Here is a 20,180-nt window from a genome sequence, read left to right on the forward strand (position 1 = left end):
GAATGACGAGTTCGAGGCCCGAGCCGATTCCGGTGTCAATCCCCGAATCGGCGATTCTTTTTTTCACTTCTATTCCTTATAAGTGAGAGTTTCCCGACATTAAAAGAAAATGAAAGTACTATTTTCGATATATTTGTTAAATAAATGTTGACATGATCGGGGAGTGTGGCGCTAATCGACGATCAACTAGTCTTCCACTAGATTTTATCGTCATTACTCCGGTTCATCCAAAATGAAAATGTAATTTACCGATTCAAAGTTTGCTTCAAAACAAACAAAAAAAAAATACAAAAGAAATTTACTAATGTGGGTCGGTCGATCGGTTCGATTAAACCGAAACCGGTATTCTCGATTTCGAAATCTGGAACCGGGAACGACCTAAAATCGGCCAATTCGATCCAGTTCCCGAGTTCAACCAAACCGATGCACGCCCGCTACCAAGGGGCACCGCGTCTCCACACAAGAAGCCACACGCCACCCAACCTCGGCCTTCACGTGGTGCGGGGAGGGCGGCGGGCCAATATCATCCTCCGGCGGTGATGTGATTGAGTCGTGCCGTTTCGTATTTCCTAGTACATGTTTTAAAAGTTACAAACTTGACAGTCCTTCCTGAATCAAAACAGAATGAAGGGGAGAGGCTAACGCCAGTCCGCCGGCGGCTACCCGCGCGTACTAAAATTTACCTTTTAAGTATTCGGTTTGCCCGTGAATCTTCTCGCAAATTACGCAGCCGTTCAGTTTTTATAGCTGGTGCGAAAACGTCGTACCGAATACAGTTCATCGATAGACGTCTTTGACGGGTCTTCCTGATGAATTCACCTTCACAAAGAGATAATAGATGCCAAATCTAATCCAGTCCGTCGGCAATACTCCATTCCACAAGAGTGCTACATTCATGCTATTCATCGCAAAGAGACTAACATCGACCGGCTGTCCAGTGACCCACAAATCTAATCATACTCATAGGATACACACTCAATTTACTCATTTCCATCCAAGGCCTAATACTCTAAGAAACCCTCAACTTTAAGTCAAAACTCAATTATATTCTAAACTTATTTATCTCATAAAAAAAAATCTCAACTTTAGGTCTAGTCTTAATTCTATCCTAAACTTTTTTTTTTGTCTCGTGAAAAATAATTTTTTTTTTTTACCTCGAGTTCTAAATCCGATCCTATTAATCGTCCATCCAAAATTTCTCTTGACAACCGAGATATGAAAAACTCTCGAACGTGAGCTGTTCGAGCGTCCCTATCCGCATGACTCAAGCACAAGCTCTTTGACCGCGAGAGATTGAAGACTTCCGAGCACGAGCGATCGAAGTGACTGCGCCTAAAATCGAAGATCCCCAAGCGAGTTGGAAAAAGAACTCTCTTAAGAGTAAGAACAATGGAAAAAAAAAAGCCAATCCTACACAGTTTACCCAAATTTCAAATCCAACTAGATGTCGATTGGGCAGATATGGTAATTTATCTCCAAAAGACCTCTCCTCCGATATGAAATTTGGGAAAAAAATTAGAGCATGAAATCTGTCCGACTCAAGTAAAAGGTTTTTATGAGAGAAAAAAAAAATTCACGATAGAATTTGGATAGGACCTACAGTGTATGATTCTTTACCAAAAAAAATAAATAATAATAATAAAACTTTGCGTAGAGTTGAGGCTAAAACAAAAGTTGAAAATGTTTACAGATGCGAAAAGAAGTTAAAAGAAGAAAATGAAACTGCAGTGAAATTGGGAATTTTGGAATATTAGGCGTTACATCTAAACGTTTGTCTGACTAATTCAAGAAAAATTGCCAGGTTCAGAAAGAAGATCCGAAACAACATCGACTTTGTGTCGGCACTCGTTACAGGAGCCGTCTCTCTGCACGTCATGTGGAGCAATCCCGCTGGAATATTCGTGTCCCTTTTGGGGTGTGATCCAGATAATCTGGCATTTGGCAGAGAATCGTAGTTTTGTTAGAGACATTCTTAAAGAAGCAAAAGAAACTAAAACTTTCCCAACACAGTAGGATTCGGGGCGGTTGAATCCGATGCAGTCGAAGCAGAAACTATTCTGGTACCACCTTATTTGAACACCATCTATTCTATAGGCTCGCATCGGTGTTCCCTCGAGACCTAAGGAGACAGGAACCTAGAGATTTCATGTCGGTCTATATTCGTCTTCTCAAACCTTAAACCATGATGTTCAGCTTCAACAGTTCATCCGCAGAATAGTTTTTACTCTGAGAGTGACAGGGACAGATGGGTGAACCGAGTTTCCGGTTAGAGATAGACAAGAGTGCCGAACGCGAACCCTTCGTGGTTCAGTAACTTGGAGCTCGTTGAATAGGGACATAGACAACCAACTTTCAAGGAAGTCGTTAAAAATACGGCACCAAATCTATCCATGAAATCATAAAACTTCAGTAACCAGATCATCACTCGATGACATATCACAGATCTGTCTTAAACTCAGATGCCTTGTCCCATGGGAACAAATGACTAATGCATGGCAAGATGATGTGATGGAGAATAACTAATCATCTACCACTTCATTTGTAGTTCGCTGCAAGAGGAATGAAAACTTGACCCATCATTCGATGAAAAAAAGGCGCTTCTTCTCAAGGATTTGGGTGTATTGATTATGAGAAAATACAGATCCGGAAAGTAATTGAAGACATGGAAACTTTACGGTTTCGTTTGGTGAAAAGATTCGAAAGACGTGACTGAAAACACAACGGCACAAAGCACAATGGTATATATGTCACATCGACAGTTTACAATTGTGAGAGAGGGTTTAATGGTGATTTATTGATGGATCAATGAGTCTGTACAAGGAGGGCCTAGGGTCATGAAAGCTTTCATCAACTATCCACTCAAGATCGATATCTTTATGATTCCTGAATTACAAAATAAATTACGAAGAGAAGACCTATAGTATCATATTAACAATGGGCGGGGCTTGGAAGCGTTGATGGCAAACCCATCCATATTGATCTCTAACAAATGCCGCTTAATCTTTGTCGACAGCAAAATATAAGCTAAACAAATTGCTGTACATATATACCTCCACTACATGAAGTAGCTGAGAGATGTCCTTTTTCTCGTTCCACCTTCGCCGTACAAATCATTCCACTGGACTAACTCGCTCATGTTTGTAGAGTCCGATGAAACGCTGGCACACACCTACATGAAGGTCAGACATTGAGTTCATAAGCCTGGCCAACCAAGAAAAGTGCTGGAATCCTTGATCAAAATATACCGTCATGTTTTACAGCAATCAAGATTTTGGAAAGACAGTTATTATTCCACAGGAGTACAGATTCTCATGGAAAAAGTAAAAAAGGTGGCATGTAGAAGAACTGCCAAAGGGTGACATCACAAACTCTATATCGGCCAACATAATTTGTGGCCACTCAAAATGCATGAGCAAATAGGGTCAGAATGGATTAGTTTCATGGGAAGGAACGAAATAAGACCAAATAATCCCTCCCTCCCTCCGTCACTATCACATTACATGTCATTGACCACATTCCAGTAAGATAATTCACTTGACCAAAAAAAATCCACATGTTTTTAGCATGAATGAAATGGCAATGCTCCAAGCCAATTGTAAGAGGCATAGGCTCTAGTGTCAAACGGTAATATGACCACCAAAATTTTCTAAAATCCTGGTTAGCCCAGACAGATAGGGAAAACGTTTGAAGCATGCCTGTTTTTGGTACCAATTATACAACTTGTACTACCACACCTTTAAACAAAGAAAAACATGAAAATCAGATCTGTACAAACTATAATTGAGCCACGTCTGTGCGAGTTAATAAAGGACAAAGAAGCAAAGCACCAGACAGATGTCAAAGAGAAGTACTGGCAAACTATATCCCAGATTTTCTATGTACAAACCATAAGAAAACCGAGATCAGTACTGTTTACTCATTATCTTTTTTTCTATCCTACTTACTGAACGAAACAAGTCAAGACTTATTATCATTTTCATCAACTGAATCTGACTTTCGGTTAAATTTCAAATGAAAAATGTTCCCACTAATTGTCATTTATCACTGTCGATTCAGACATTCTTTATTCAGCTTCCAGAATGAGAGTTCCTTTACCTCTTACACCATACCACATTGCAATGATAATGGTATAACCAGATATAAAATTCAAACCTTATGGTATTATTTAATTTGCTTAGAAATCATAAGGAATTTATATTTTCAAGAATTCCAGGATATATGGAGATATCATCTTAAAGTCGCTTGAGAAAATTAGCGCATGTGATAACCCCCTTGTCCCAGGCAAGAATGGAATGCAAATGGGTTTGGGGCTTTTGCTTCGTGCTGTTTGGGGAAGAGGGTAGTTTTCGAATGACTTAATGCATACTGCCTTACTGTATAGAGCATGAGAGAATATTAAATCCATACCTGCTCATGTGCATATCTGAAGTCATCCATCTTCAGGGGACGGATGTCTGTACCACTGTACAATGAAGGTACAGGTCTGTTTTCAGCCACAGCTAAGGTTTTCTCCTGCAAATTGCGTGAAATAAGTTGGTTATCAACTTCTATACATCTTCAGCGAACCAATGAAGCCTGAGGTCGACAAGAACTTAACAAATAAGCACAATATTCCCTTATCGTCACACAAAGTTCCATCACGAGTTGGTTTTTAAATGTAGTAACTCAATCGGTCTATCAACTCTAAATAACTCTTACTACATAAACATTGCACATAAGTGACCCATCACTGTTCCATGTGTACTTATCGTGTTTACCAATTTCGACATTGTGACAAATCAATAGCTCATGCATCTGTGGTCATGCAATTTTTTTCCTCTGCAAATGCATATGGGACTGGCTGACTTGCGAGATACACAGAAGCAGAGAAAGCAAGTTCCTTGTGGCTTAGACAAACTTTAAGCCTTGACTAAGATACTTGGTCAATCCAAATAACCTTTTTGATGTTCTGGTGAAGTTGCCTCACATGTCTGCAAGCCTCACAAGTATTACAAGTTTTGGGTACGAAAAGGCAAGACCCATGGTTCATGCAGCAATGTTCTCGTGTCTAATCTATTTGGCAGAAAGAATTATATGTAGTTCCCTGAACAAAGCCTCAAAAAACTTCCAAAAGAGTGTTGATTAACATGCAATGAAGAACTTGGAAAGCTAATATTCATAATCGTAAAGTGATGTATTCGTACGAGGATGCATTCTCTTCCTCATAACTTGTATTTACTAACTCCAGTTTGTTCTTCCTAGACACAACATAAATTTTCATTTTGTTCTTCCTACAAATAATATAAAATATCGACTAAATGCAAACTTCATATAGGTTTTCTAATAGCAATATTATGACTTATCTCATGATTAAATTGCCTACTACTGTGTCATATCTAGGTCGATCTCTCGATCAATATCATTGAGAGCAACATCTTAACTCATCAGAGGTATGGTCTGCAAAATCTAATACATTTTTCATCCAGGACTTCCACTGACAATGTGAGAGAACTCTATTGCCATTCTAAGATTTATAGCTAATTTACTCTTCTTTAAATCCAAAAAGAGAAGCAATCGGTCAGTGTGGACAGGCACAAATATAGCATGTTACACAAATAGTGAATACTATTCTAGAAATGCCCAGAACCATTTCTCAGGCAGTGAAAATCTACCCTAAAAGCTGATGACTCAAAAGTACAAGAGGCAAAGTTCCAATCAGGAGTGAGCATAGCCATTTTAAAATGGAAAAATATTTAAAAAAAACTCGCATCCAGCAATGCAGGAGTAGATGATGGATAGGTGATACACGATAAATCAAGTTCTGGCATTCATAAAGTAACAGGAGCATGTAGGAGAACTTTGGAACCACCCTAAAGCATCATCCAAGGTTGGCTCTAAAAGTACCATCTTGGGAATTTGCTTATTTCCAATATTAAGATAATTATTACCAAGACGATGAGAAATAAAAGAGAATGTGCACTCTTTTTGGCTTACTTGTAGGTTGTCACCTTTTGAGTGTTCACTGTAGTCAATCAACAGAAATGTTGATAAACTCAAAGTAATTATTTCATACATATGTGGAATCAATTCACTCAGAAGGAATGCAAATGAACAATTAGGGACCATTATAGATACTAACCTTCTTTTCCTTATCCAAAATTTCTCTGATAGGACAATGCGCAGCGCTCACACAAAGATTCTGCAACCAGGGAATGAATTAGATGCCTAAGTTTCTCCATTCAATCAGTTCTAAAATGAATCCCTAAAGGCAAAACCACTGAAATTTTTTTCAGAGCCCACACAGCAGCTGCATGGCTGAATTAGGAAATTTAACCTTTAGATCGCTTCCAGAATACCCTTCTGTCATATTTGCAACTGCTTCCAAGTCGATGTCAGAGCCCAATTCTTCTTTGGCCAGTATGACCCTAAGAATTCTTTCCCTGTTCGCAGCATCTGGCAAGTTAACCATCAACCTGCAAATAACATTCGCATTTGAACTCATTTAATAGAGTCACTACCAAATAATACTTGAGAAATACTTGCTATCATTCTTACCTCCTAGGAAACCTCCTGATAACAGCCTCATCAAGATCGAATGGCCTATTAGTGGCACCAAGTACCAAGACCCTCTCTTTATCCTTTGTGCGTAGACCATCCCAGTTAACCATAAATTCATTTTTCATTTTCCTCATAGCCTCATGCTCTCCTGGATTTTCCCTTCTTCCTAGCATGCTATCAACCTGAAAAAACATATTGGGAAAACTAAATTGAGCAACAATATAATCATCCACAGCATAAACTTTTTAAGTCAAAGCACGACGAACCAACAAGGATTAAATCACAACAAATTAAAAGACACCAACCAACCTCATCAACAAAGACGACACTAGGAGCAATTTTGCTGGCCAGAGAGAAAACTGCCTTCACATACTTCTCTCCTTCGCCAAACCACTGCAAGTATGGAAATATGATCAATACTCAGTTTCAAAACAACGCAACCATAACATCCCACAAAGTTCATAGCGTCATGGGAAATAACCTTCGAAGTGATGCTTGACATTGATATATTGATGAAGTTTGCGCCTGCCTCAGTTGCCACAGCTTTTGCAAGCATGGTTTTTCCTGTACCAGGAGGCCCGAATAGCAATATTCCTTTGCACGGCTGAAAAGTAGGCAACCACATTCAGATACATAAATATTAATATGTATGCTTGATGTAGTAATGTCGAGAACAGAACAGACTAATGTCAAAAAGGAATTGAAAAGGAGATAAAACAGGTAGGAACCACACCTTTGTTAGCTGCCCTTTACTAAACAATTCAGGCCTTTGAAGAGGAAGCATCACCAACTCCTTCAAAGTATCCTTCACATTTTCTAGGGCCCCAATATCATCAAAAGAAACACCAATGTCGGTGGGTGGAATAACATCCGTAAGAAGCTTCTTTTCAAACTCATTCTCAGTGACAACATCCTGGCATGGCATTCTTCAAGTTAAAATCAGAGCATCCAATAGAAAAAAATTGTGGCAAATTTATATGTAACAATTCAAATACTCCATCGGGAACAAGGAGGTACTCATGAGCCAATCAGATGTAGAGTCAGTCTCCTACCTTCAGAGATTTCTTTGAGCCCTTACTTTCATTATGTATACCCTGAAAGATATTGATCCCATACCTAATGCTGTAGTACACATAACACAAGAACAAGGACGGAAGTTATGAGAGTATTCTCATGAAATTCTTCGGAGTTCGGCATTTGTTTCAGACGAATTGATTTGAGAAGTGCAAACCTTTCACTAGAAATCACGAGTCTAGCATCTTTGACAAGTGCTTCAGAAGAACACATAAAGTGGTGACTTACGGCCCAGCCAACTATTTTCTCCACGCCTAGTTCACAAATGACAATTGCATCATATAACATAGAGGAGCGATACGACAGAAAGTACAGCACAATTAAGCTCAATATACTAACTTTCACTCGTAAGTGTTTGATCATTAATGCACACAGTTTCAATGTCAGGGCAGTCCATTCCGCTTCGACTCAAAACCTGTAGATCATCAAATGCATCAATTTACAGGTAAGAAGCAATTTCAAATTCCAGGTAAATCATAAAATCTGGGCACCTAACCCAAGAGAAGCGGAGAGAAATAGAGAGGGAAGTTGCAATTAGAAACAGGCAAGCAAGTTGCATGACTAATTAGAACGAATCAAATAGGTAGGTTACAACAACGAGCTTAGAATGAGGAATAACTCTTTATAACAAGCAGAATCCTTTATCACATCCTAAGAGATGAAAGTGGAGGATGATTTAAGCTTAAGGTTGTCTCACAGATAAAAGAAAATCATACATGGAATTCCCAAAAACTGTCCCTTGAGACACTCCCATTAACATGCCAAGACGATACTTACCAAACGAATGCTAGCAATGTTGGATTGTGCTCTCATTGTTTCAACATCTCGTTCCAAATGTTGCTTCCAGTCCAAGAGTAAAACTTCGTCCTGCGAAGGCCCATAGATAACATTACCAAGAAGAATCTTAGGGAGGATATAACCGCAATAAGGTCTATAGGGATCTATACCTGAGGTAACTGGATTGACACCTTATTTGGGAAAAGTCGAGTAAGTTGCTTCATCGCTTTGGGGTTTTCCTTGCCCCTCTCATGCAGCCTGCCAAAGCTATCCTGAAAAAGAACTAAAACTTAGTACTCTCCTCGAATTTTAGATATAATATGGACACTAATCCAGCACTAAAATGAACAATTGCAACAGAAATGAACTGCAAATACAGCCAAGCTTCTTAGTCTTTTTCTTTTGCCATTTTCCATATTCTCTGTTGCGTGTAGTCTTTTATGAGAATGGCCATTCCTCCGGAATAACTGTCAATTCGAGAAGTTAGCCTCCTCTCAGTGATAAGAAAACACAATAATAAGAAGGCAACATTTAGTTTAAGCAGTCTCTTCATCCTCCTCATCCACCTCCTCCTCTACCTTCAAAACCTACACCTCATACAATTTTATTTCCTTGTTCCTTTCCTGTTGCTCAAAGAAGAATCATTTAAAAGTTGATGACAGAAAAAGGTCGATTTCCCTGTTTTGCTGATTTTTATTAAATAGGTCTTTATCATTCAAAGAAATATAGACATTCTATGCAAAGAAGACATTGATCAGCTAGGACTTGCGAGCAGTAACAGTGTTGTGGTCCATAATGTTTGGCTACTCTTAAAGGTAGAGGGTATTACAATCAACTGTGCGTCATTTCTGCTAAACACCAAACCCCACTCCCATCAATGGTATCTCATGTTAAAAAGAGTAGTCTGAAAGATTCGGTGATTGTCACTTAAATTTGACATTTAGCTACTTTGCTATGTGGCACATGTGAAATTTATGCAATCTAAACAGTTCGCATAAAAAATAGATTAGGGCAAAGCCTTAATTCAAAGGTCAAAACCATATATTACGATGTGAAAGATGTTAAAAGAAGAGATTTAAGATTCATTAAAGAGTAAGCATAGTAAAAACAAACTAAATTAACAAAATAAAAGTATATTGACCATCTTTATAGTTGGAAACTTTTGACACAACTATAGAGTTTGCAAAACCACACCAACCAATCATAAAGTAGATAAAAGAACAATTCGCAAAAAATCAAATTTTGAAGAGAATAAATTTTATTCACAGTTTGAAAACCTCAATTCTAATTTTCTATTTGAAATATTTAAAATGCAGTGTACTAAAATAGAGTTTAAATACTAATGATACTCTTTTGCAATTGAAAGAAAGAACCATCGTCATGAATCCTTGGAACACCAAGATTTAACAAACCACCTTGATCTATTAGCATATATAAATGATAAGAGGTAAAAAATTTGTTTGCTTAAATTATTGGGACATTTATGCAAACTAAAGCTGCAAGGCTTACTTTAATTTAAACAGCATTTATATAATTTAGCATACAAATCCCATGCATCGGTTTCCATGCTAGTTCAGGTAAATTCATAACAGTTATCTTCTTGCAGCTACTAAAGACATATTAGATTGTTGGCCCCAACTGTTCATGGAGAACAATATTAAATGGCAATTTTTGAAGTCACCCAACCCCAAGATCACAACTTTGGAGAATATTCAAGAGTACACAGTACATGACAACAAAACAGGCGAAGCACTCTCCACATACTTCTTTTGCTGTTGGAGAAGCAATTTCATTTTGGGCGCAACTGATATTCTTAACAGATACACTTTTAAAATTTCCAATTCAGCACTTGCTCATGCTGGCATATACAGAGATGATACAGTGAAGCCAAGATCTTGCACCAAGTTGTTGATGGCAAGAAGACCAGTTTAGAAGATGGGTATGTCTCTGAGTTCCACTTCCCACTGAATATGTGGATGTTATTGTGAAGATGCTACTGAGGGTAAGAGGATAGTGGTTCGTTCACTTTTTAGTAATTCTAAAGCTCTATAACCTACCCAATTGGTATATTAAGCAGGACACCCCAGATTGCTACTGAGGGCGTGGTTCGTTCACTTTTGAGAATCCTAAAGTTTTATTCAAGCAGGATAATATCCCAAGGAAAACAATTTATATGATGGTACTCATACAAAGAATCTCTCCACTTCCAAAACAGTATTAACGATCGTAGAATGATAGTGGTTCATTCACTTTTAAGTCATTCTAAAGTTTTGGCCTCTCCCAAATCAGTATAGCAAGCACTAAGCAGGATTTGCGAGGAAGATAATTTGAAAGATGAGATTCATATGAAGGTCTATTTTCACTTCCAAAGCAGTATTGAAAGTTGCGACTCTCAATAATCTAAAGAAGGGACCATCACATTTGACAAACAAATATAGCCCGTGCAAAAAAAAAAAAAAAAAAAAAAAAAAAAACAACAACAACAGCAACAACAAATCACTAAACCTGTCGATCATCACCTTCTGTTTGTCTTCCACGGCTGGACAACCAATCTAGCGATTTATGTTTTACCTATCATAGAGCTCTAGAGTCGTAGTTAAAGGTACATAGGATACGAGCCCAGTTGGGTATATGCACTAAACAATGGACGAATGGTGAGGACCACACTCTCATAATTGAGTATGTCATGCTAACTACATTTATGTTAATGTGAAAATGTTGTCCAACACCCTGAAAACAACATATGCCTATATAAACCAAAATAAAAAGGAAAAACTAAAAGCTAAGTAAATCCTCATAACATTCAAGAATATAACAAATGAAGAAACAAACTTTGAATGACTCTTGCATACCGGGAACGCCAGGTCTAACAAAGCAGTGGGATTGCCTGCAAACTTCGTTAACAATAGCCCACTGGAATGGGACTGAAAATGAAAATGCAAGATTGTTAATAATGTGGCCTGCCAAGCCAGAGAGATATTTGAGAGTGAACACAGGAGGTGAAAAAAGTTGGATGCTTACCTTTTCCTTCCGGCTGTCCATTTGAATATGAGACCCGATAATGACTACATTTGCTGGCAGATTTTCAAGCTTGCCTCTAAACACTAGACTTGCATCTTGGCTTGCCACTACAGCCTTCTCCACGTCTTTCACGAATATTACCAAAGGACAACTTTTACTTGCATTCAAAGCAACCTTCAAAGTTTAAGCACATCAAAATAGAAGCAACAACATTATGTCAACGAAAATAAATGCAAGCTCCTGGAGCAACCTTCAGGTTTACCTCAAAAATCTCATCAATAGCCAGGCTGTCAGTTTCTTCCCCTCCAGAACTCTCTAACCTAAGTGAATTGGCTGTGGAGAATTCATATTACACAAATGAGTGCTAGGACCGTCCACAAAAGCAACAATCCACAAAACCAAGAAAAATTACCAGAGCAGAAGAAGCCGTGGTCCTTTTCACAATGCCCACCAAGGTTATTGCCTTCACGAATTTGCTTATCAAATCTCACTCCAACTTTTGCTGCATCATTTTCATTTTCTTCAAATGCAAGAACTACTTTACCTCGATAACCATCAGATGGACCCCTGGCCAGCCACAAATAACATAGGACAAGAAAAGGTGACAATGACTTCCCTAAAATTAAATGAAACCTCAATAAAATAATGAAGAATTCCCCTCAGAATCCTTCTAAACCAAGACCCACTGTCAAAGCAAAAATAGGGTGGGATCATTCAGATATAGCACCATGTCTCCATCTGATTAAAATGACTCAAGTTTTGACAACTTGATCATTAAGTTGAACCTCCAGCTAATGAATAATTAATTATTTCCCTCACAAGTAGCCATCTGTAGGGGGCACAAAGCACCGGCATCTCAATGGTCTAAACAATTAAAGTTATCATTCCTCAACATTGAAAAAGAAAGGAACATATCCATAAAAACTTCTCCTGAGCATATATCTCCTCGACTACTCATCTTCCTATTGACAAAGAATTGTTAATCAATGCTCATGAATGAATAACCTGCCGCTACTTTGACCAGTAGATGTGACTAATAAATAACTTAACATGAAAAACAGCTTCACATTTATAGACTGAAGCCTCGTATCCCAGAAGCTGCCACCACTGGATAAAAGCTAAAGAGACAGCACTATCCAGTCATGGCACCAACAAAACTTATAAGAGTCTAAAAATCCTCTCTCCCCCTCTAAATTAGGTGAGATAAAAAAAAATATTGGAGAAGAAGTACCTCAACGGCTGCAAAGCAGAGAGCCCAGCAGACCCCACAAATCTCACTCTATCCCCTGCATATAATTAGTTATAGTCATTTTCCATCTACGGATACAGGGTGAAAACTCTCATGTGTATTAATAAATATGAACTAAATGGGGAGGATGAAGACTGGACAAGAAAATAGTTAACAAGCATCTGTACAAAAAGCAACATCCTGGAAACCGAAACATGCCTTTTTTGAACTTATAGGTTTTCGATGTTGCAGTGGACACTTCCTGCTTTGTCTGAGCACGTGAACCAACAATAGATCCTCCAGTAATATCAGCCTCAACACTTGAGGTTGGTTTTCTATGATGTACTGCAAAAGAATGTCCAGTCCGCTTGGCATGAAGGGATGTTTTTTCAGACTTCACACATTCTTTCAGTGAATCAACATCTTTAGGCATTAAATCCTGGAAAATTGGCATCTCTCTGTCAGACGACTATGTAAGTGCATTGTTAAAAGATGATCAGGGAAGGATGGAAGACTAACAGACATTCTACAACTAACAAAAAGAGAATCAATTCTTAACAAGGAAATGACCAAGACAAATCGGGAAAAGCTTACACCAGGCAACAGCAGAGAATCGACAATCAGTAGTCTAGCACCAAAATGCTTAGCAAGCGCTTTTGTCAGCGTTTCTTGATATATTTCTGAGCCTACAACCAGCCAATTTTGAAGAACAGTTTCAGACTGGGACCATAAAACTTGTAATGAATCACGCAAAAAAGTGCAAGACTTACCAGCAGGACCCGATAACAATATACGGGGGCATAGAGTTGGAAGGTCCTTAGAATATTTCACAAACTCACTGCACTTCAACCGTAAATGGGTAGAAGCAATCAAAACATTCTTTGTTGTGTCACTGCAAGCCCAAACACAAACACTGAATCTCAAAGGTCTTTCAAAGTAATAGAGTGATATAAATTATAGCAAAGTATTTCCAATATAAGGGGAAGGGAATGCTCTAAAAAATTTGTAAAAGTGCAGTCACTAGCTACAGTAACATGCTCATGAAGGTAAGAATGACACATGCATGGATGAGATACTAGTGCAAATGTTACAAGTAGCACCAACTTAAGAAATGCTTGAAATTAAATGAGGCATACCTCAAGTAATATGGGAAATTCTCAAAAGAGACTTCAATATTATCAGGATTACTCACGGCTTGTTCTAAACTTTCTCTAAATGCCTTCCGCCAATCTGTTCTTGAATCAGATGAAATATCGTTATTTTTCAAAAGTGAAGGGTCACCATTTCTGAGTAGTTTTCTTCTTATTTCACGTCGATCTTCAAGCATTTTGGAAATGCTGCCGGTTAAGTCAAAGTTGGAGGAGGAGCCCGCAAGCATTCGCAACAATGGCCTTAATTCATAGGCTGCCCCAGGCACCTTATCATCCCCTGCACCCCTACTATCAAAGCCAACACCATCTAAATTTGCATTTTCATCATTGCGTTCAGCAGATGGAGAAACACTTTTTTCCCTCGTGGAAACATCTCTCACATCATCGTTATTAGAACTATCTCTTATTTCAACTTCTCCGTTTTGATTATCTGATATATCACCTACAGAAGGGACAATGGCAATTCCCGTATCGCGTTGCACATCTGGACTACTTTTTCCAGGAGGTGGAAGGAGGGACAAGTCTTCTGGTGAATCAGTCAAGGATAACATTGATGCTCCTGAAACAGCTGAGGGGCCCTCAGATCTTGATTCAATATGTAACCCCTTCATCGAAGCACCTTGAGCTTCCAAAATACATTCTGATGGAATGCCTACATCGGCTACATTATCATCAAACTGCTGAAATACCTAAGAATGCATTAAGGAACACATTCCGCTGAGAAAAACCAATATAGTAGTAATAATAGTAGTTGTAATAACAATAATAGAGCAAAAGTGTTCTAGCATTGAAGGGTAGCTTCTGTCCACTAGTATTTATTTCCTTTATGGGAATAAGGATGAAGAACTTCGCAGAGGAAGATAAACCATCTAGTAGCCCAAGCCAAAAAAGTTAAGGATACATAAGAATGGTTGCCTGACTCCATAAAAACAACCTCATCACCACCACATAAGAGAACAGTCGAATTCCGGGAATAAATCTTTCCATTTACTTGGACAGAACCTTTACCCCCAGTAATTTCAAGGAGAGTCGCTGATGAACCTCCACGCTGCACCGATATCAAATAGGATGATATAAAAGGTTAAAGATGATATGTCTGTCTTGGTTTCTACATTCCAAAACAAGAAACTCATAAATGCAAGCAAGTACAGCAAAAGTATACCACAATATGTCTAAGTCTACACAACACCGAGCTAATAGATGGATCTGCAAGGCACAAATTGCACTGGCTGCCATGACCAACAGTGAAAAGGCTATCCCGCATCAGCAAGTTGGGATTCTGCACAAAAGAAGGTATTGAATAAGGACAACGAGCACATGATTCGAGACAATGATAGCAGCAACAACTTGTGGAATGGATCGAAATAGCACATAGTAAGCAGTTCCTCTTGCGCCAGCCGATCAAAAAGATATAAGGGGTTTCCTTTTTGAGGAAGAAAATTTTCTACTTGTAGAGCACCATAGAGTTGAACCTATCCTTTAATAGATCGAGGGTGAGGAGAGAGAGAGAGAGAGACTTAAGCTAGGACTCATGGACACTTGTGTACATCCGTTCAATCAATCAACTTTAGAAGTTAGCTACTCTTTTCAGAAAAGAGAAACAAGGACGACGACAAACTTAACTCTTATCATAGGGATTCTTTCAGAGCAGTAAGTAACAGACTAGTTAAAAAGATATGTGCCAAAGACAGAGGTTAACAAGGTTAAATGCGGTACAGCTAGCTGTTTTTTACCGGTGATGCCTGACAAAAAGAAGGTTTTATTTCAAGGTGCCAAGCATCAGTACATCATGACAGTTCACCTAAACAATATAATTGAGTGAAAAAGGAGGGAAAATATGTATTATGCAATCCTAAATATGCTCGATCTGAGTGCAAACTTTCTTCATGGGTGATTTCATAAGCGATGATAACGACCTTACTAATCCTTTTGGTAATTGTTCAGTGCAGCCTTAAGCTTTTTTACTTTTTCAATTGGATCCCTAAATTATGGTCTTTATGGCTCTGCTGGTCCAACCCATTAAATTATGGATACAAATGCTGACATGAATGCCATGTCAACATTGATCAGACAAGCCCGCTGACATGAATTAAAAAAATAAAGGGAGGGAGAATAAGAGATGCTGTTTGAGGGTGTGGATCTAGGCCACCACAGTCTTAGGCAAAGGTCTCCGCCACCGATTTTCCAGCTTTTCCACCATCACCAAATTAAGTATCGGATTCCTCTCTCTACTTCACCTCTGATTACTCACTCTCAGCCTCTATTGTTCCACGATCTCTCTTTTGGTCAACTCTAAACTAGGGCTCATGCAATGCTAGAGAGAGATCCTCCTCTAGTCGAGAATTTTGCAAAACGGAAGAGATCCAGTGGGTTTGAGTCATCATGTACAGGAGGAGCCCGTCGGAGGTGGGACTTTCAAAGATTTTCAAACAAGAAGGACTTTAAAAGGTTTTCAACCCTATCTTAAATTGCATGTTTTCAAAGATTTCAAATCCTATCTTATGTTCTACCAAACATGTGATGTGATATTTCTATAAATCCCGAGATTATTCGGAGGATTTCAAATCCCACTTTATCCGATCTTACCCCAATCTGAATCCAGACGACCAAACGCAGCCTAGGAGGTTTGACAAGGTCACAAATCCTCGGGAAATCAAGCAGGGGTCGACACCCTCACCACTTGCCAATGAGGATAAAAAACCTCGCATATGGAGAGCTGGTGAGGGTCCCCCAGTCCCTCTCTTGCTGCAAAGATCCCACATTTGTGGTTTCATCCTCCCATATAGTACATGTTGTAATATCCCACACGCACATGCACGCGCACGTGCACAATTATGGCTTGTGCTTGGTTTTTTTTAATTCTACATTCACAGTTTATGCTTCCTAGGACACCAGAGTGATATTTCGTGAATAATCCAATGACAAGGCTTCCCTATCTCTTTCATATGGGTATAACAAGTGTCAACTTCAACCAATTTCTTTCTTTTGAAATCTCAATTAAAAAATTCATTCTTAATGTTTCTATATCTCCTTTTAGAACTGACCTCATTTTATTCCTATAACCTAGCTTCTTGACAATGTTTAAGGCATACAAGACAATAGTTCTGACAGGATTTTCAGATGCTGAAACTCTAAATCTTATTCCTGATATTAGGTGTAAAGTTCAACACAAGTTGTCTCTTCAAGGTGGTGATGGACTAGTTGAATAGATAGCCAGGGGCCATAATTGATTTTGTTAAGCAAACTGTAAGACTCACCTGAACACTTTGAAAGTACCAATATAGTTCTACTCTGACTAGAGCTCTTCTGCATCATATTCTTCTCTGAAGATAACCCACCTATTTATAGCAGTTTTCATAGGAATTGTAATGTGTACAAATCCTAATGCTTAAGATCCCATGATGTGATTGTTCAATAGAGCTAGCAAAGAAAAAATTCTGCAATCCTTCAATTATTGCTGCCCATCAGTTGGCCCTCCTCTAAGTTAATAAGCCCATCAGTTGGCCCTCTTCTAAGTTAATAACCAACAGCAGCACACACGCCAAGGCTTTTTTAAATAGTAAAAGTTCCAATTATCATAATCAAATGCCAGCAATAAATGCCACAATCTGCCATCTCCTCATATGAAGCCATCTTCCCACAAGCTTGACATGATAAAGTGTGTTATTCCACTTTGGTCTAATCCAGAATGGAAAGAAACTAACAATCACACTCAACCATCAATCTGTAAATTGAATTCACAAGCCTCGCCCGTTTCTTGCGAGCCAAAATGAATTCCAAGCCATCATGGTGGTGATTCAATGCATGGCCAGTTACAATCCCAAGTATGGCCCCCAAGTTGCCGGTTCATATGTACCTAAGCGACCAGCCCAAAAAAAAAAACACAAAAAGATCGCAATAAAACATCCTGACCAAGTGCATGTGACAGCCACATGACAGGAACTTCAGTCATTGATTGCTAAGAAATCAAGATCGGATGCTCAAAAGAATGCACGGATCAACACATTCGTGAATAAACTATCACATTCAATCAACCTATGGACACAAGATATCATGCCACTATAAAATGAACAGCCCAAACTATTAGTGATCAACCATGACATTTCCATATTTCAAACAGCTCGAGTGACCTCTCACATCCAACTCTCATTCTCATCAGAGTTCTGGGGCCACCATATACCAAGGAAGCCCAAGTAGAATGCACGTTCTCACACTTCTCATGAACCAAGAAAACTCTAAAATACTGTTGACATAAAGAAGAAGAGAAAACACACCTGACTGCACTGTGAAAGAAGCTGTCCCCACGCAGACTTAGGTTTCTTTGTAAGCTTTGAAGACTTTTTCTTTTGCCAGTTTTGTTTCTCACCAATTGCAATTTCACCTATCAAAACAAGAAACCAACCAAAGAACCGAACCAACAACAATAAAAATCCCTAGCCACAAACCACCCGAGCTCATGGACCAAATCAATTGACAAGGGCCACATGCAGGAAGAACCAAAGGTCAGACCTGACGGCTGCGGCGGCGATTTCTCCACTTCGCATGCATCGGCAGCCTTCTCCGCATCCGAGCTCCGCCGATCAGAGGATCTAAGCCCGAAATCTCGAGATTCCGACCCGGATTTCGCCCCCAAATCAGCTTTATCAGGCAGATTACCCTCCGCAACCTGCAACAGAAACCCAAATCATCCCAAAAATCCTAAAGAACCCACGAATCTGAGGCCGCAAGGAGACCACGAGGCGGCTCACATCCCGAATCCCAGGTTCTCGGCTCAAGAAAGCGTCGATTCAGGAAAAGCACCAAGAAAAAGCACCGACCTTGGAGCGTTTGCTCCCGGAAGAAGACGAATTCTGAGGCGAAGAGAGGGGCCTCTTGTTGGCAGAGGCGCTGCGCCTGGTTTCGACCATGTTCGAGGTTCTTGGGTCGTCTTTGGAGCTCTGATTCTCTTCTCACTTCTCTCGGATCAATCAAGGGTTTCTCTGTTTTTGCTGGTGTGCGTTGATATTATAAGAGAGAGTAAGAGAGAGAGAGAGAGAGAGAGAAATGTGGTGTGATTGCGGGAGATCAGTTATCGAGGTTCTTTCCGGTAATCTTCGGCTTTTTATGTTAAAGTTGGAATTTTTATGAACTTACAATATATATATATAGAGATTTCATTAGCCACAGTACAAAATAAACTGGCAAAGTCTAAAAAAATATATCTTTTTTTTCTAAATCTTTGACACATAAATTGCCTGCCAATAAAATCATGACAACGCATAAATTACCTGCCTATAAAATTATGCCGACAATGTTAATTGATTGTGATATAGTTGCACTGTGATAGTACTTTTCAAATTCAATCCACAAAATAATTGCCAACCTTAATACTACTTTTGGTCATTCGGATAAAACATAAAACTCAAGATATGATATGTTTTATCATATCCCGTGTTTGGTAGTTGTCTAACACAGATAAAACGGATATAAGGGGATAAAATAATATTAGGGAAAAGGTGGGATAAAGTTAGATGGGATTTCTCTTATGCATCGCTCAAGCCTTCCACTCTCTGTCACGCCCCATCCGTCTCTCTGCCACGCCCGGCCGCCATCAGAGAGGCGGCATCTCCGATTGCGAAGGTCACCTTTCCGATGGCGGCCGGCAACTTCTCCGGCAAGTAACTTGTCCAATTTTCTTCGATAGAATAATAAAGGAGGGACTCTAGTCATTAGAATGATGTTCGGCCTCAAATGAGACCGAACATTTTCTCTATGTCTGTTTCGACTTTTACCGCTCTAGTCGTCGGATTAGGATACGTTGGCTTGCAACTACATCCCGATTAAAGACTACAACCCGGTAAAAGATTGCAGGATGGCGCCGGAGAATTGTCTTCAATGGTTTTAAAACTTACGGCATGAAAGTAATGTTTGCACGGATAATCAAATGATCCAAAGCTGTCATGGACTTGCATTGAAGTTCATACCACTCAACCATCAGTTTCCTTTTTTTTTTTTTTTTTTTTTGCGATTCAATTGCCTCTTTTCCATTACATAAACATGGAATCCGATCAACATCAAGAAGTTGGAGACCCTTTCCTACCTCCCTCCTCTATCGGGCGATTCGGTTGCCAAGGAGATCGATCGTATGCTCAAGAAAGGATGGATCCCGTACCTCGATTTCGATGAGTTACTTGATGTAAGTAAGATCACGAATCCTATAACCTTTGTACTCCCATAAACAATAACTAGATTCATTAACTATTTGAAATGTAGGAATGTTTGATGTTTTCCTTGAGTTCTGACCGGACGGGCGACCACGCATTCGTTGTGTCGACTCTGGAGAAAAGCCTTTGGATGATTGATATCCAGCTTCTACCAAACAATGAATATGATAGGATGTAGAGATGTCTGAC

General features: G+C 39.2%; 1 protein-coding gene across 2 annotated transcripts; it reads right to left on the bottom strand.

The window, feature by feature from the left end:
* Positions 1 to 2,766: 2,766 nt before the first annotated feature.
* On the bottom strand, positions 2,767 to 18,866 carry LOC115750242. 2 transcript variants are annotated; one of them, XM_048274694.1, is made up of 28 exons: positions 18,606 to 18,866; positions 18,298 to 18,454; positions 18,063 to 18,169; positions 14,951 to 15,067; positions 14,690 to 14,836; positions 13,774 to 14,477; positions 13,408 to 13,529; positions 13,232 to 13,323; positions 12,857 to 13,076; positions 12,641 to 12,695; positions 11,822 to 11,976; positions 11,672 to 11,742; positions 11,410 to 11,583; positions 11,241 to 11,312; positions 8,766 to 8,855; positions 8,559 to 8,660; positions 8,389 to 8,478; positions 7,951 to 8,026; positions 7,769 to 7,865; positions 7,590 to 7,659; positions 7,271 to 7,450; positions 7,019 to 7,141; positions 6,847 to 6,930; positions 6,535 to 6,719; positions 6,314 to 6,452; positions 6,119 to 6,178; positions 4,408 to 4,512; positions 2,767 to 3,169 (listed from the first exon to the last, which is right to left on the bottom strand). In XM_048274694.1, exons 1-28 carry the CDS (start codon positions 18,693 to 18,695, stop codon positions 3,056 to 3,058), a joined length of 3,798 nt encoding a protein of 1,265 aa, XP_048130651.1. In that variant the 5' UTR covers positions 18,696 to 18,866; the 3' UTR covers positions 2,767 to 3,055. The 2 variants fall into 2 exon arrangements, with proteins under 2 accessions (XP_048130651.1, XP_030543318.1); XM_030687458.2 differs by lacking the exon at positions 8,766 to 8,855.
* Positions 18,867 to 20,180: the final 1,314 nt, after the last annotated feature.

The sequence above is a fragment of the Rhodamnia argentea genome, chromosome 1 (assembly GCF_020921035.1).
Source record: "Rhodamnia argentea isolate NSW1041297 chromosome 1, ASM2092103v1, whole genome shotgun sequence".
Taxonomy (NCBI): Eukaryota; Viridiplantae; Streptophyta; class Magnoliopsida; order Myrtales; family Myrtaceae; genus Rhodamnia; species Rhodamnia argentea.

Bases quoted from the DNA above. Each gene is read 5' to 3' on its own strand.
- LOC115750242 (XM_048274694.1), bottom strand. From the start codon at position 18,695: ATGGTCGAAACCAGGCGCAGCGCCTCTGCCAACAAGAGGCCCCTCTCT. The intron at 11,743-11,821 runs GTAATTTTTCTT...AATTCTCCACAG, and splicing joins CCACGGCTTCTTCTGCTCTG to CCAATTCACTTAGGTTAGAG. The intron at 8,661-8,765 runs GTATTTGCAGTT...GTTCTTTTTCAG, and splicing joins AAAGACTAAGAAGCTTGGCT to GATAGCTTTGGCAGGCTGCA.